This window comes from Euprymna scolopes, chromosome 35 (genome assembly GCF_053919585.1).
Source record: "Euprymna scolopes isolate OS-2025 chromosome 35, ASM5391958v1, whole genome shotgun sequence".
NCBI classification, from domain to species: domain Eukaryota; kingdom Metazoa; phylum Mollusca; class Cephalopoda; order Sepiida; family Sepiolidae; genus Euprymna; species Euprymna scolopes.
The window spans coordinates 72,060,019-72,075,260 of NC_136516.1; the positions used below are offsets into that span (position 1 = coordinate 72,060,019).

The window sequence follows — 15,242 nt, forward strand, 5'->3', positions numbered from 1 at the left end:
AGCATGCTTGGGAGGGGTGGGTTGGAGTCTGGTTTGCCTTTCACTCCTCGGGTGTCGAGCTGGTAAAAAGAGGTTGAATACTTGTGATATCATAACCACTTGTGTCTCCCCATTCAATTTTCAGGATTAAATACATTAACTGCCCTTCCCTTAATACCTAATAGAATAGAATAAGTATATTATTTCCATATTATAGACAAGGTGGTTGGAAAGTGTTTCTTTTTTTTTATTTGTTCCCCTCCTCCTCATACCAAAAAGTAACAACAATAAGAAACAACTTTTAAACTCTGAACATATCTCGACTCAAACAAAAATTTATTGATCGAAATAAGCACAATCAGAATCAACACACTTTTGTCAACGCAAAACAAATGTACTTATGCCAGTGACGTAAAAATCTTGAGTTCTGGTGGCGATGAAGTCGCTAGAGGCGTTTTTGATATCGCTGAAGTTTTTGAAGCATTTTTCATGCAGAAAGTTGTTGAGATGCTTGAGAATGTGGTAGTCGATTAGTGAGAGGTTTGGAGAGTATGGCGGATGAGGTAGAGTTTTGTAGCTCCATTCGTTCAACTTCTGCAGGGTCGGTTTACCAACGTGCAGTCGGGCATTATCGTGGAGGAGAATTGGGCCTTTTCTGTTGACTAATGTTGAATGTTGTTGTTAAAGTTTCTGATGCATTTCATCCATTTGTTGACAGTACTTATCCGCCGTAATGGTTTCACCTGTATTCAAAAATGTACTGGATGAGTGTAGTACTTACCAACAAAACAAACGCCCACGTGTTTGTGCCTTGTATAGGCATGCGCGACAACAAAACTTCGGTTTTTATAAGCGGAAGTCTCGAGGTTGTCAGGAATCTGCATGCGCAAGAGAAGGGATTGAGATAGGCAGGTCGAGTGAGAAGGTTGTTGTTGTCATTGGACGTTATAGTGATGCGTGCGTTAGCAGGTGATTAAGAGGCTGTTTTTTTTTGTGTGTCAAGTCGCGCACCTCGGTGAAGGTCATATAAGTCGTGCACCTCGGTGAAGGTCATAATGAGACCAGTCATAGACCACCAAACAGTAAGCATGATTTTCTTTTGGTGCAATTCTGACTTCAGGAAGTGTTTTGGGGCTTCGTTGGCGTTTAATCACTGGGCTGAGCATTGCCAGTTGTTGTAAAGAATTCATTTTTCATCGCAAGTTATAACCCAGTTGAGAAATGGGTCATTCTCATTTTGTAAAAGAAAAGATGACACTTCATAACAGCGTTTCTTTTGGTTCTCGTACAATTCATGAGACGCCTATTATGTTTTTTTGTCTTTCCAATCTCTCAAGTGGGTGGAAATCGTCATATACGTTACATCTAATTCAGAAGCAAGTTCTTGAACAATTGTGCATAAATCGGCTTCAACTAAGGCTCTTAATTGATCATTGTCAACATTCAATGACCGACCACTATGCTCATCATCTTCAAGACTGTCATCGCCGCCACAAAATTTCTTGAACCACTATTGTGCTGTGCATTCAGTAGTGGATCCTGGACCAAATGTTTCATTGATACCACGAGCTGTTTCAGCAGCTTTTCAGTCTAGCTCGAACTGAAACAAGAAAATTGTGTGAATTGCTTTTTTTTTTTCCATCTTGTATTCAACGTTCTAAAAAGAAGACATAATTGTTTAAAAACGATTGTAATTTAAACGATTAGATAGAGCGAAAAACACTCTTTAGAATGATATATAAAGTAAAGGTATTCTAATGAAAACTCATTTGAAAATACATCATTTGAAATTAAAATTAAAAATTGCGCATGAACTTTCTTCTCAGCCTAATAATTGTTCTTCCATTATTAATAACTAGCAGGGAGACCTGAAGTTGTCCGGGATTGAATGATGATCAATGAATGTTTCACACTCCCATATTTTTATTGTCATCAAAATCAGTGAAATTACCTATTTTTTCAATCAAATAGATTGCTTGCCTACTCTAATTGGGGATGCATCGCAGTGCACCAGGAGAAAGCTTTACATGCCTGTCTGCAGTGACTTCTTTCACGATTGGGAAAGACGTCACTGCAGACAGGCATTGGAGTCCACATTGTACTGTACAGAACCTAATGTTGATTTAATAAAATTATTTTTATAAATAAATTAAGGTTTAAATGCAAAAGTACCATCGTTCAGTTGTGCTCTAAACAAAAAAAAATTCATTTCGAACGCACTCCTGTCGTATCATAGAACCTACTTTTTTTGATTTTATATGCTGGGCCTTTTGATCAAAATTGCCTGTTCCTACTTTCGTCCGATTTTTTCAATTATCGATTATTAATACTTATCGAAGACATTCTAATACAAAACCTATCTAAGAACATTGCCAGATACATAAAATACTGTGAAATTTCATAAAAACCGGCTCAGCCTTTTTGGAGTCCATAGGAAACGAGCTTTCACACACACACAAAGTTCCTTTTATATAATAGTAGAGAAGAAATTTTTAGTAAGGGAAAAAACTTCGAAGCAATCCTGTATATTGTGTGTGTGTATTCAGACTGTATCACAGTTCTTAAGTGTAGCTAGATGTAGAAGTTTTTTTTATTTTGCGATTTGAAACATGATAATTAGAAAACTTGAATCCGAACAATAATTTTATCTTCACATCTGGGCAGGAGCTACTCGAAGCAACTTATCCTGCCTTGACAGAGTTCAAAATAGACTTTGTAGCTTAGTGGTATGCCCTTTTCTCTTTCCCGCAACCTCTTTCCCACAGAAGAAACGTTGCGAGCCTGTCTCTGCTTTATCGTTATTTTCATGGCAAGTGCTCGTCTGACCTTCAATCTATGGTCCCCCCTTGCCAAATTTTCACGAAAAAAACTTGTCTAAGCCAAAACCACTATCAATAATTTCCCACACTCTTTATCTGTGCCTAAACCTTATTGTAAATTCCAGGAACAAAGCTTCTTTCTTAGAAATGCATTGCTTATCTTCCGTTTGCCTGCGTTCCAACTGATTACAATCTGATTGTCTTCAAGTCTAACGTAAACAAGTTCTTGATGAACCGTCTCCCTAAGTAATCCAATTTATAAAATTTCCACTACTTATGTTTACTACACTATAATCCCATTGACTAATGTATACCCATTAACCCTTATCATCGAGTGGCCTCCCGGCCTTGATAAATGGTGACTCCTTTGTAAAAAAAAACAAAAAAACAGTAATATGCTCGTCTTGAAGTAAATGAAATTATTATAGTAATCTGTGCCATTACAGAAACACATTGGCCGTGTATTTAGCAGAGAAGCCAACAAATGAAAAAAGGGTCAAAAGTTCAAATATATAACAAATAAGTGTTACCAAAGACAAGATAAGTTACTCTTCTACCTACCTGGATAAGTTTTGTGTATTTTAACGCATTTTAAAGCGTTTATTCGGTTTGAAAAACAAGCAATGTCGAGTTGGTAGACCAACAAATGTCATAGTGACACTTATTGGGTGGATTTATATCAGCATTTTGTTTATTTTGGGACTTTATTGACGCTCTGAAAACGATGTATTCTCAACTATCATGATTGTCGGTTTAACTTACCAACTCAACATTGCTTGTTTTCTTAACTGAATAAAAGCTTTAAAATAAGTTTCAAACACACACACACACACACACACACACACAAACGCACAAAACTTATTCAGGTAGATAGAGGAGTAACTTATCTTGTCTAAAGTAACACTTATTTGTTGTACATTTTAATTTTTTTCTCCTTTTGTTCAGTTGTTGGATTCTCTGTAAAATCCCTTGTCCAAACATATAAATATCATTATTGAAGCGGACAATAGTTTGAACAAAAATAATGTATATATTTATCGTGTTTTGTTTTTTTTACAAATGTGTCACCACTTATCAAGGCCCGGAGGCCACTCGCGGATAAGGGTTAATGAGTGTACAGTGGTCAAAGGGAACATGTCGTAGTAGTCGTTAGTAGTGGAAATTTGGTAAATTGGATTACTTAAGGGGATGGCTCATCAAGAATTTGTTCGTATTGGACTTGAAGATAACCACATTGTAGTCAGTTGAAAAGCAGGAAAACAGGCGTGCAGTTCTAAGAAAGAAGCTTTGTTCATGGAATCTACGTTTAGGTTTAGGCACAGTGGGGAGGGGGGAAATTATTGATAGTGGTTTCAGATAGACAAGTGTTTTTCGTGAAAGTCAGATGTAAAAAAAAAAAAACTCTTACAGAATTTACATGTGACAGCTCAACAGAAATATGCAATCAGATACATAAATTATCTGAAAGCTCAAGGAGATAAAAAAAAAATAACTAATCAAACAAAATAATTGAAAACAATAAATTTCAATAACTTTTGTCTAATTGTAAATATGCTGCTTAAGCACATACACAGACATATATGCAAATGGATTTAAATGATGGAAAATAAAATTGACAAAATTTATTGTTCAAAAACAGGGAATACTGACACCATTTTTCATTTTAAAGCTTTTGTTAGCAATAGATGCAAAATCTTTATTATAATAAAATGAAATTTAAAAAAAAAATCTTTTTTTTCCATAAAGAAAACAAGAACATAAGTTGTGAGACTGCATATCTCTACTTGACAATGTAAGGATAAGTCAAAGTCTTATCTGGGTTTTATTTCTCGATATTGTATGAAGTATTCCTAAATCTATACCATAATAAATGATAATTCAAAAACTTTCATCAAGCTGAAATGTTACATAATAGTTAGTGTCATCAAAGAGTATTTGATTATCAAATTTGAAAAAAAAAAAAATCAGAATTTCAAATTTCATAAAAATTTCAATCATGATTGAACAATATATCATTGGTTATAATATGGGCCAAATAGTGAGTCTCTGCAATGAACAGAACCAAAATCATTAAAAGTGATTTTCACCTTTTTCTATAACCTTAATCTTTAACGTAGATATTTCAAAATAAAATAATTTTCAAGTTAGTCAAAATATTAGTCATGGTTCAAGTTTGATGACGATTGGTCAAGTGATGTATGTGCTAAGCTGTACAGAAACTTGACCAAAAAATAAAAATCTCCACCTTGGTGAAAGTTAAAATGTTCTATGCTTGTATATTATGTTTGTTGTTGTTACAATTTATTACCATTTATTATTACTACTACCACTATTTATTTCTATTATTGTTAGTATTATTATTACTGCCACTATTTATTATTATTATTAGTATTATTATTACTACAGAGTAGGGTTGAATCAAATACTGACTTTTAACAATTGAAATACAAATACTTTCGTTTAGGTTACCAGAAATACAAATACTTTTATTCCTCAATCTCAAAATACAAATAAAAATACAATAACTGATTTAAACAAAAACAAATATAAGTACTTTTTTTTTTCAAAGTAATAAAGAAATCTGAAAATATGCAAAAAAAAAAGAAGAAAAAGAAAAGAAATATTTCCTTCCAAATTTGACATCTACATTACATTCTATATCATGTCCTCATTGCATTTTATTATCATTAGAGTTCTGAAAGTTTCCTTCTCTCTCTCTCAAATATAAATATAAATACAAAATACTATTTTCCTGGATGCCATAATACAAATACAAATTACTTGTGATGTTAAAATACAAATACATTAAAATTGTATTTAAATACAATTGAAATACAAATACAATTGTATTTAATCCAACCCTACTACAGAGTAAGGCATAAGTCACTTTACTATTTTAAAATGCAATTTTTTTTCAATAAATTAATTTTTATTTATGTAACATTAATTTTCATAAATAAATCCAAATAAGATTCCAATCTTTAAACTATGCAATAAAAAAGAATAAAATACACTCATTTACAATAAAAAGATTTTAAAATAGCGAAGTTATTATTACAATTATTACCATTGTTGTTATTATTACTATTATTGTTATTATAATTATTATCATCATCATTGTTATTTATTATTATATAGGAGTAGAGATTTATTATTTTGCCATTTAATTTACATGTTTGTGGTATGTACAGACACATATGTAAATTAGATAACCATGCTGAAAAATAAAAAGAAACACTATAAATGATCAGAATACACTTTTAAATTTTATGTAGATTCATTAACCTTTCTTTAGGGAACACACTAATATCAGCATTGAGATTTTTATAATTATTTTCCTTTGAACTACTATCTTTTTCAATGTTTGTTCTGGTACTACCAGATCAGACAGCCCGAATATACTAATTTCTTAGCTTGAAATGCACGAAGCATCAAAGCCAAAAACAAAACAATTTTTCTTTACAAAAAAAAAAAAAAAAAAAAATCAAACGAAATACCCTGAATAAATATTTGCAGATATAAAGAACTTGTAGCATAAAAACTTTTACCAAAATTACTGGATTCGGCATTAAATAACCCAAAAAAAGGTTGATGCCATTAAACAAAACAACCAAATCAATGTTTATATTTATACAATATTAGTTGACATGCAAATGATCTATACAGTTGAAGAAGCGCATTGGCCCAAACAAATCATCTGTGAGGGCATTTTTCATGCAAGAATATACATGTTCTTTTGGGTGGATATGAGACGATTTCACTGACCAAATGAACATGTCTATAAATGTTTTTGGGTCTCTTTCTGAACAAGAATATACGTGTATCAGAGGGTCATATAATGTTTTGACACCTTCAATGACAAGACAAAACTGAGTTTAAGCATCCTCCCGATAATTACTGCATATCATCCATATATTATCAGACCCACCCCCCTCTCCCTGCCTAAGGCGAGGGTCTCAGCCGATATGTGTTAGAGACCCTTTCTGAATAGGAATGAACAGATTTTTAGTCAGGTTGTGTCTAACCATTGGGAGGTGACTGTGATGATGTGGATATAAATGTGGACTCCTGATCTGTGCATACGAAGTTCAAATCCTGTCAGTTCCATAGCACCACTTTAACTGTAGATTTTGACAACCTTCAGGTAATTCCTCTGGTAAGTTCCTGAGTCTAAAAAGAACTGTCAAAACTAATGCTGACAACAGAATTGAGCCAATCAAAAGTTGTATCATACTAATTCATACAACGTTTCTGAATTTTTGAGATGAGGATTGATAATTCATATTATTTGGATTATTCAAACTACTGTTCTCGTCTTGAGTGTTAATAACACTCAAAATGAGAACAGTAATCCAAAGAATCCAAATAATATGAATAATTTATGCAACTTCATTTTTTTAAATTTTTATTTTTAATCTGACTCTTCAATCTAGTTTTGGTAGTAAACTTATACCTCCAGCCACACCTCAAACGATCAATCTGTTATAGTGATAACAAATTTAAAAAACTAATAAGAATTAAAAAATTAATTTAAAAATGTTAATCCTTTTTTTTTAATTTTTCAATTTATTTGACAAAAATAAAACAAGCATGCTTCAGTTTGCCATGTAGGGAAAGGATGATAAAAATTTACACAGAAGAGTGTACAGTGGCCTAACACCTGTCCAAATTTAACTTGAATTGCTGTTGGTGCATTTATTACTTTTCATAGAAATGTATTTTAAGATCTAGGGATCCTGATTAAGAAAGCGCCCCTCAGTGAAATAGTTTCTTGTGTAGACCTTTTCCTGATGCAAAAGTTATTTATTTTTTTTTACAAGGAAGTCACCACTTATCAGAGCCTGAAGGCCACTCGAGGATAAGTGTTAATGAATGTAAGGTGGTAGTGTAGTAACCGTTAATAGTGTAGATTGGGTAGAATTTGGATTATTTAAGGGGATGGCTCGATAAGAACTTGTTTACATTGGGCTTGAAGGTTACCATATTGTAATCGGCTGGGAAGCAGGCCAATGGAACAGTGTTCCACAAGCAGGCAGTTCTAAGAAAGAAGCTTTGTTCATGGAATCTTTGTTTAGATTTAGGCATAGATAGAGAATGGGGGAAATTGTTGATAGTGATTGTAGCTAGTCGAGTGTTTTTTTTTTTTTGTGAAAGTTTAGCATAGATTGGAACTTGGACAAAATGAACCTGCATTTGTATGCGTTCACTGCACAGGCCGTGATTTTTCCATTTGTTGTCTCCGTCTGAATTTGGTGTTCAGATTCTGACACCTGTTGCAATCTCTCTGCTACTGCTATAACAAAAAGATTCTCTCTCCATATAAAACCACAACTCAAGTTTAAATCATGAATAAATATTTGAAGATTTAAAGAACTTGAAGCACAAAAATTTTTTCCCAAAATTACTGGATTTGGCAAATTCAGAAATGGTTGATATTTCGAAAACCCACCAACCAACCAATCTTTATAACTTCCATTCTCTACTTAATTTTAATTTCACCTGGAAAATATCATCCATAAGATTATTTTTACATATTTTGCATCTACATAATAATTCATTATCATTTATTGATAATTTATAATTTTGTGATTCAACACTCTAGAATATGTCTAAAACAGTAGTTACAATATTTGTATACTTTCACTGTCTTTCACTTTTCACACTTCTGGCTTCTCAACAATCACTATTTTTCTTGGACCTTAACATTACTGATTTCAATTTACCTAACCCTAACCCTATACCCCTATTGTCTCCACTCCTGCCTCGTGTACGGCATAATCATGTTGACGCACTGGTTCTCACCAGATCAACAAAGTTAAGCAATGGTGAGCCTGTACCTCATGTATGACCTTTTGGGAATGCTAGCCTCTGTATGTACTGCGTTTGGATGTAGAAATTTCCAGGTTAGTATCTGGGGGTGGGGGGTTAATCCACTGAGAGAGATGCATCCTCAGTCTTTAAGACATGCATCTAGGAGAAGGAAAACTCTGATGTAAAATATGAGGTCTACTGTCTGCTCTGTCTTGTGGCAGCCATTGCACTGATAAAGATTAACAGTTGTATCAAAAAGTGTGATTGGTTCTGCACAAAGTCTTCACCACTATAAACAAATCATCTGTGTGAATTTCTGAACAACTTAGTTCTGGCGGACCTCAGACATCAAAATCGGCCGGCGTATCATCGTCGTCTCTATTGGTTTTATATTATTAGACTTGGCTAGTATTCAGGAGAGATGGAGAAACATAACCCAATCTCAAAGTTCGTGTGTATTGGGTGATTAAAAAAAAAATAGGGAAAAAACTTTAAGGAAACAAATGTTGATGAACTCTGTTTATGATAATAGATGTAACTATAAAAGTTTTATTTTTATGAATAAATACTTTAGATAGGAATCGTTTTAACCTTCAATTATTTTAAATGACCTTGACCATTGCTTATTTTTAAATTCTCCTCTTAATAAAAATGTTCTGCTTTTAAATTGTTTCTTTTTCTTATTTTCTTATTTCTTATTTTTCAGGCAATATTGACAAAATTGCATAAAGATCTGCGGAATTACACTCAAAGTGTCAAAGGTAAATATTTTATTTTCTGTATAAACATTTTGTATATTTTTAACATCAAACAGTTGTGCTTGACAATACGAATCACTATCATCATATTCGATTAAGCGTCTCTTTTAGAGGAGTAAACCATTGTTTTTATGTATGCCAGAACCAGTCACCCTAGGTGGGTTGAACTGGCTTCCTCGGAGAGAGGAAGTATCTAGGGAATATTAAGTTCACAAGCGGTTTCCAGTTGCATGTATATCCCGGTCTGGGTAGATGTTAAGCTTTTCCAATTCTTGCAGAGAAGTGCCGACATCTTTATACATACAGCGCCTGATATTCCCAAATCGTCACTTGTCTGGTACTAAACAGACTCGGTGTTGCTTAACTTCGGTGATCTAATGATAATCATTGTGTCAATATGATTATGCTGTAGAATCGATTGTTTGCATGTGAAATGATGTATTTGGAGATGCAGTATTTAATAAGTCTAGGAATCATCATCGGTTTAACATCTGCTGACATGTCATGGACAGCTTTTAGAAATGGACTTCAAAAATAGTTTATCTCTGACCAGGTCTTTATTTATCACCCATCCTCTCAAATCCATTCTTATCACTTCCTCTCATTTTTTCCTTGGCCTCCCACTCTAATTTATTCTTTCAGTGTGACCAAACTAACAAAGTCTCCTGTTCTGCACACATATTCTCTAGATTTAATCTTCTTCACATTCATCATATCATTCTCATAATTTGTCACCATGCAACACATATCCTCAACTCTCATTGGTCAGGTTTCACTTTCATACATCATACTGGACTAACATGCCTGATAAGCTCTTCCTTAGTGAACAGTAATAACACTCTGTTGATTACTAATGTCTGAAGTTTCCTGAACTTATTCCATCCACTCCTAACTTTTGCGATCACACTAGCACCAGTTCCTCTTTGTGCTCCAATAGTGTCACCATGGTAACGAAACTTCTGGATAATCTGAGTTTTCTGTCTTCATCATCTTGCACATAAACTGGTTATCATTTTCCAGTCTATCAGTAATTCCACTGTACTTCTTGCATGTCCAACGCTTACAAATAACACAAAAACAATTGAGTTGCTCTGAATTCCTTTTCCAGAAACAGAACAAGGCAACTTATGTTAAAATTAGAACTGTGTAGCATTGAAAATCTAATTAGCAAAGGGGAGATAATTTCTTAGATGAACATTCGGATGATACCTCTGGAGGCATTCAGGGAAAAGTATGAGATATCTCCCAAATACTTAAATTACAAAATGCATTGGTAATGTGATATCTTCTGGTTGTTCAATTATACTGACTTGAAAATGTTATGGTCATTTTTGCAAAAAGTATGCGTGTTGAAATTATAACTCTCTTGCATTGAAAAGCAAATAAGCAAAGGGGAGATAATTTCTTGGAACTTTTAGGGAAGTGCTATTTTAGGGGCCCGCCATTTTTTAAGTCATCAGTTTTGAGGACCTTTGGGGGGGTCATTACTTTTTTTGAGAGTTACATTATACATTTTGGGGTTTTGAAATGGGGAAAGTGCTTTGGGATGAGTTTAGAGAAACGATTTTGTGAAGAAACTTTTAGGTTTATATTTAAACTAGCATTTCAGCCCGGGTGTTGAGCAAAAAAAAAAAAAAAAAAAAAAAAAAAATGTGGTAGTAGGAAGGCAGGCTCGAACCCGTACCGCAAAGGAGGAAAAGAACGGGGTAAAACCTAACGTTTATGCTGTTACGACCACCGCCAAACTAGAAGCGACATTTTTTAAAATTAAGGCTAGACAATCTAAAGGAGAGGATGACTTTCAAAAATATCGGCGAAAAAAGTGACCCCCCCCCATGTAGGAAAGTGCCTAGTTGAAGGGGAAGATATTAATGTTTTTAGCCAATTTTTCGATATTTGTCGTATGGAAGGTATAACTTTAAAACGATACTGATCTTGGTAAAATCCATCGCCTCTATTGAAAGTTTAAGGCAGACATGCAAACATACACACATACATTTATATATTGGTAACTAAAAATTTTTGACCCAAACTGATGAAAAAGCTTGCCCTATCTCTGAATACCCGTTATATAAAATTTCAAATATTTAGACCAGAAATTATCTGAGTAATTTGGAAGAGACCGCAGAGGTCAATTTCTTTTTAACTTTGACCCCTATTATGACCCCTTATTATTTATTGTCGGAGGAGTTTGGTAGAGTTCTCAAAAATCAAATCGTTGAACTTTGGCTCCTTAATCGCCAAATTTCTGGCCCAAAACCGATCCCCTCGATGTTCCCAAATCTCAATAACTTGTATATCAAATTTCGAGTCTGTAGACTAAAAATTGACAGAGTTATTGCGTAGGGAAATGTACACACACACACACACGTTCACTTTTATATATATATATATATATATATATATATATATATATATATATATATATATATAGATGTAAAGCAACAAGAGACATGTTATACGATAGAACAAAAGAAAATAAAGAGTTCAGAGGCAAACACTCACAAAATATATACTGGTTGTCCAAAAAGTCGCTGAAGGATTTTGAACTTAAATAGATTCTTTATTTATTGAAAATCTATAATATAAATCTCAATCAACAGTTTGTGTAAATGTATGTATGTATTTTTGTATGTCTGCCAAAAACTTTCGACAGACGTGATGGATCCTGACAAGATCGGTATCGTTTTGAAGTGCAACATCTCAGCTGACAAATATAAAAAAATTGGCCAAAAAACATTAATTCCTTCACCCTCAACTGGCAAGTTTTCTACAAGGAGGGGCCCTGGTTTTTGCATCGCCATTTTCGCAAGTCATCATATCAGTTGGATACGCTTAATTTCAACGTTTGGAACTTCCGGTCAGGCGATAGAGATATCGGCTAAGACTTCATGTTTTCTTGTACCCTTTTTCTACTACCATGTTTTTTTTGTTTTTTTTTTGGTCCCCCGATTTATCAGAAAGGGACCTATGTTTTCAGTTGCGTCTGTGCGGCCGTTAGTCCGAACGATTGCCAGATAACCGTCCATTAGTTTTTCGTGAAATTTTGCCACAAATTGTATTTCATTAAATAGATGTGCACAGTAAAAAAAAATTTTTTTGCTAAAATTCCCGTTGTGTTCCCAGGGGCTCAAAAGCTCTTTTTTTTTTTTTTTTTTTTTTTTTATAAATTTAAATGAGAACATTTGAAAACCTGAAAATGTTACGAAATGATAAAATCGTTTTTATTTATTTATTTTTTTTTATTTATTTATTTTTTTTTGATAAAGCCAGGTTATTGGCGAAAATTTGAACTTTAACAAAACAAAAATTAAAAAAATAAATAAATAAAAATGATTTCATCATTTCATAGCATTTTCAAGTTTTCTCATTTAAATTTATATAAAAAAAAAGATGTTTTCTAAAATGTGTGACTCTCCATTAAAAAAAACAAACATTTTTATATAAGAAATTAATGTTGAGTGCAATGTAATATTAGGTGGTCTGAGAAAGGATAAAATGGAGATGGATGAGAACTCAGCTGTGGAGAAAGTATATCTGGATGACAAAGCATTACTGCTGTCAATCAAGAGCAAAGTTGATCAGACATGTGTATACAGTGTAATGATATATGCAAGTGAAACCTGGCTAGTGAGGGTTGAGGATATGTGTTGCATGAAGAGTAATGATATGAGAATGATATGATGGGTGTGTGATATAGGGAAATGTTTGCAGAACAGGAGACTTTGTTAGTTGGTCATATTGAAAGAATAGATGAAAGTGCTGGAGTTAGTTGGTGTAGAACAGTTGATGTATCAGGGTCAGTTGGCAGGAGGAAGTGGCAAGGATGGATTTAAAAGAAAGAGGGATTAATGAATGAATGTCCATGGTTAGTTTGGAAGTAAATTTGTAAAAGTCCTCTAAAACATGCCGACGTCTAAAACAAAATGGAGAGTGTAAATATCTCCACTGGACCATTTGTAAAAAGTTGAATATAGAATGCAGCAGCAAGTGATGGGAACATGTTCACTAGAAAAAAACATTTGGAAATAAGTCAAACTCCATTCACTATGGCTGTGTGATCCCTAGAGCTATAGACTTAGAAAACGAAGCTATAAAATCTGACATGGTGATATGTGGCAAGGAGGAGAAAGAAGCAAGCTTAGTAGACGTTAGTGTCGTCGTCGTCGTCGTCGTCAATAATAATAATAATAATAATAATAATAATAAAAAAAAAAAGAAAAAAAAAAACAACAACAACATAACTGAGAGGGAGAAGATAACAAAATACCAAGGTCTTATGTTTGACATGAAAAGAAACTGGAATTTGAGGAAGATCTCCATCATTCTAGTAATTATAAAAGCAACTGAACTCGTGAAAAAGAATTTCAAAAACTACCCGGTGAATATAAATCTCACCTGTCTGTTTAAATATATGTATGTTTGCATGTCTGCCTAAAACTTTCGACAGAGGCGACGGATTTTCACGAGCTCAGTATCGTTTTGAAGCTCGGCCCTTCGGACGACAAATATCGAAAAATTGGCTAAAAATATTAATTTCTTCTTCCTCAACTGGGTACTTTTCTACAGGAAGGGGTCACTTTTCTTGCCAATATTTTCGAAAGTCCTCCCCTCTTTTCGATTGACTAGCCTTAATTTAAATATTTGCCACTTCAGGTTTGCCGATGGGCACAACAGCAAAGGACGTCACGTTTTCTTGTTTTTTTTTTTACATTGTTTTCCTCCTTCTTACTACCTCATTTTTATTTTTGCTCAACACACACCTCCAAACACCCAGGCATCGCCGGGCACCCAGGCTACTATACTAGAAAGAACAGTTGCAAATGAGTCATGCATCATCCACTATCGTTCTGCAATTCTTACAGTTACATAACTAGAATACAGAGCTGTTAAACTTGACATAGTGATATGGAACAAGAAGAAAGAAGCAACCCTAGTAGAAGTCCCCAATGATGCTGGATTAAACAGAACTAAAAGGGAAAAGATAACGAAATACCAAGGTTCTTATGTACAACATAAAAAGTAATTATAGGGACAACTGGATTCATGAAAAAGAATTTTAAAAACTACCTGGTAAATATGCATGGTGAACCAAGTGCGAGAGAGATATAAAAAAAAATTGAACTTAAAAGGACAGTTAAAATCTTAAAAAGATCTTTCAGTTGAATGTTTGGAATCTGATAGAATGCCCCATCCCCAACAAAAACAAAACGATAAAAAAATTGAGAAAAAAAAAACAAATCAAATATGATGATGTGTTGTTTAACACCACTTTACTTTTCAAATGATACTCAGTTTTGGTTATAAATATACAGACACAAAATATCCATTATAGTAAGGATTTTTATATCAAAATACGTTCAATTCTATTTGCTTTCCTTTTTATATTTGTGTTTTATTCAACTTTCAGCTTTGTGCCATGCCAATAAGATCTTATGTGATACAATGTTAGAAGTTTACGAGGAGGGGTGGACTGATCAACTGACTTTTCAACAAACAGTGGAGGTAAGTCAGATATTCTAATACGTTCGTTCTTTTATGTTGCACTTTCTTTGGAATGAGTGCTTTATGCCAAATTGATGGTTGAATATGGTTAAATTTGTGTTTATTGAATACTAATCTCTATAAATCTCTGACTGTGCATCGAACAGATAATGTAATACTTAGTTAGCTGCATAACAAAGGCCCATACAAAATTCCAGCCAGATCGGCCCAGTAGTTTCTAAGAAACAGTGAAACGGATAGACAAAGAGAAAGTCATTTTGTACACACTCAAACTCGATTTTCTTGTATCTTCCACACACCTTCATACCTGGGCTATCTGTGCATGTTATTGAGTTGATGCACACTGTATATGGCTAAAACTATCTGAAAC

The 15,242-nt window shown here is 33.6% G+C and overlaps 1 protein-coding gene across 1 annotated transcript in view; it reads left to right on the forward strand.

Moving 5' to 3' along the window:
• Positions 1–15,242, forward strand: part of LOC145259922 (myc box-dependent-interacting protein 1-like) — a 219,252-nt gene that overhangs the window by 151,853 nt on the left and 52,157 nt on the right. The window contains exons 3-4 of the mRNA XM_080117878.1: positions 9,316–9,370; positions 14,778–14,872. Coding sequence (XP_079974004.1) covers positions 9,316–9,370; positions 14,778–14,872 — 150 coding nt within the window. The remainder of the gene's footprint in view (positions 1–9,315; positions 9,371–14,777; positions 14,873–15,242) is intronic.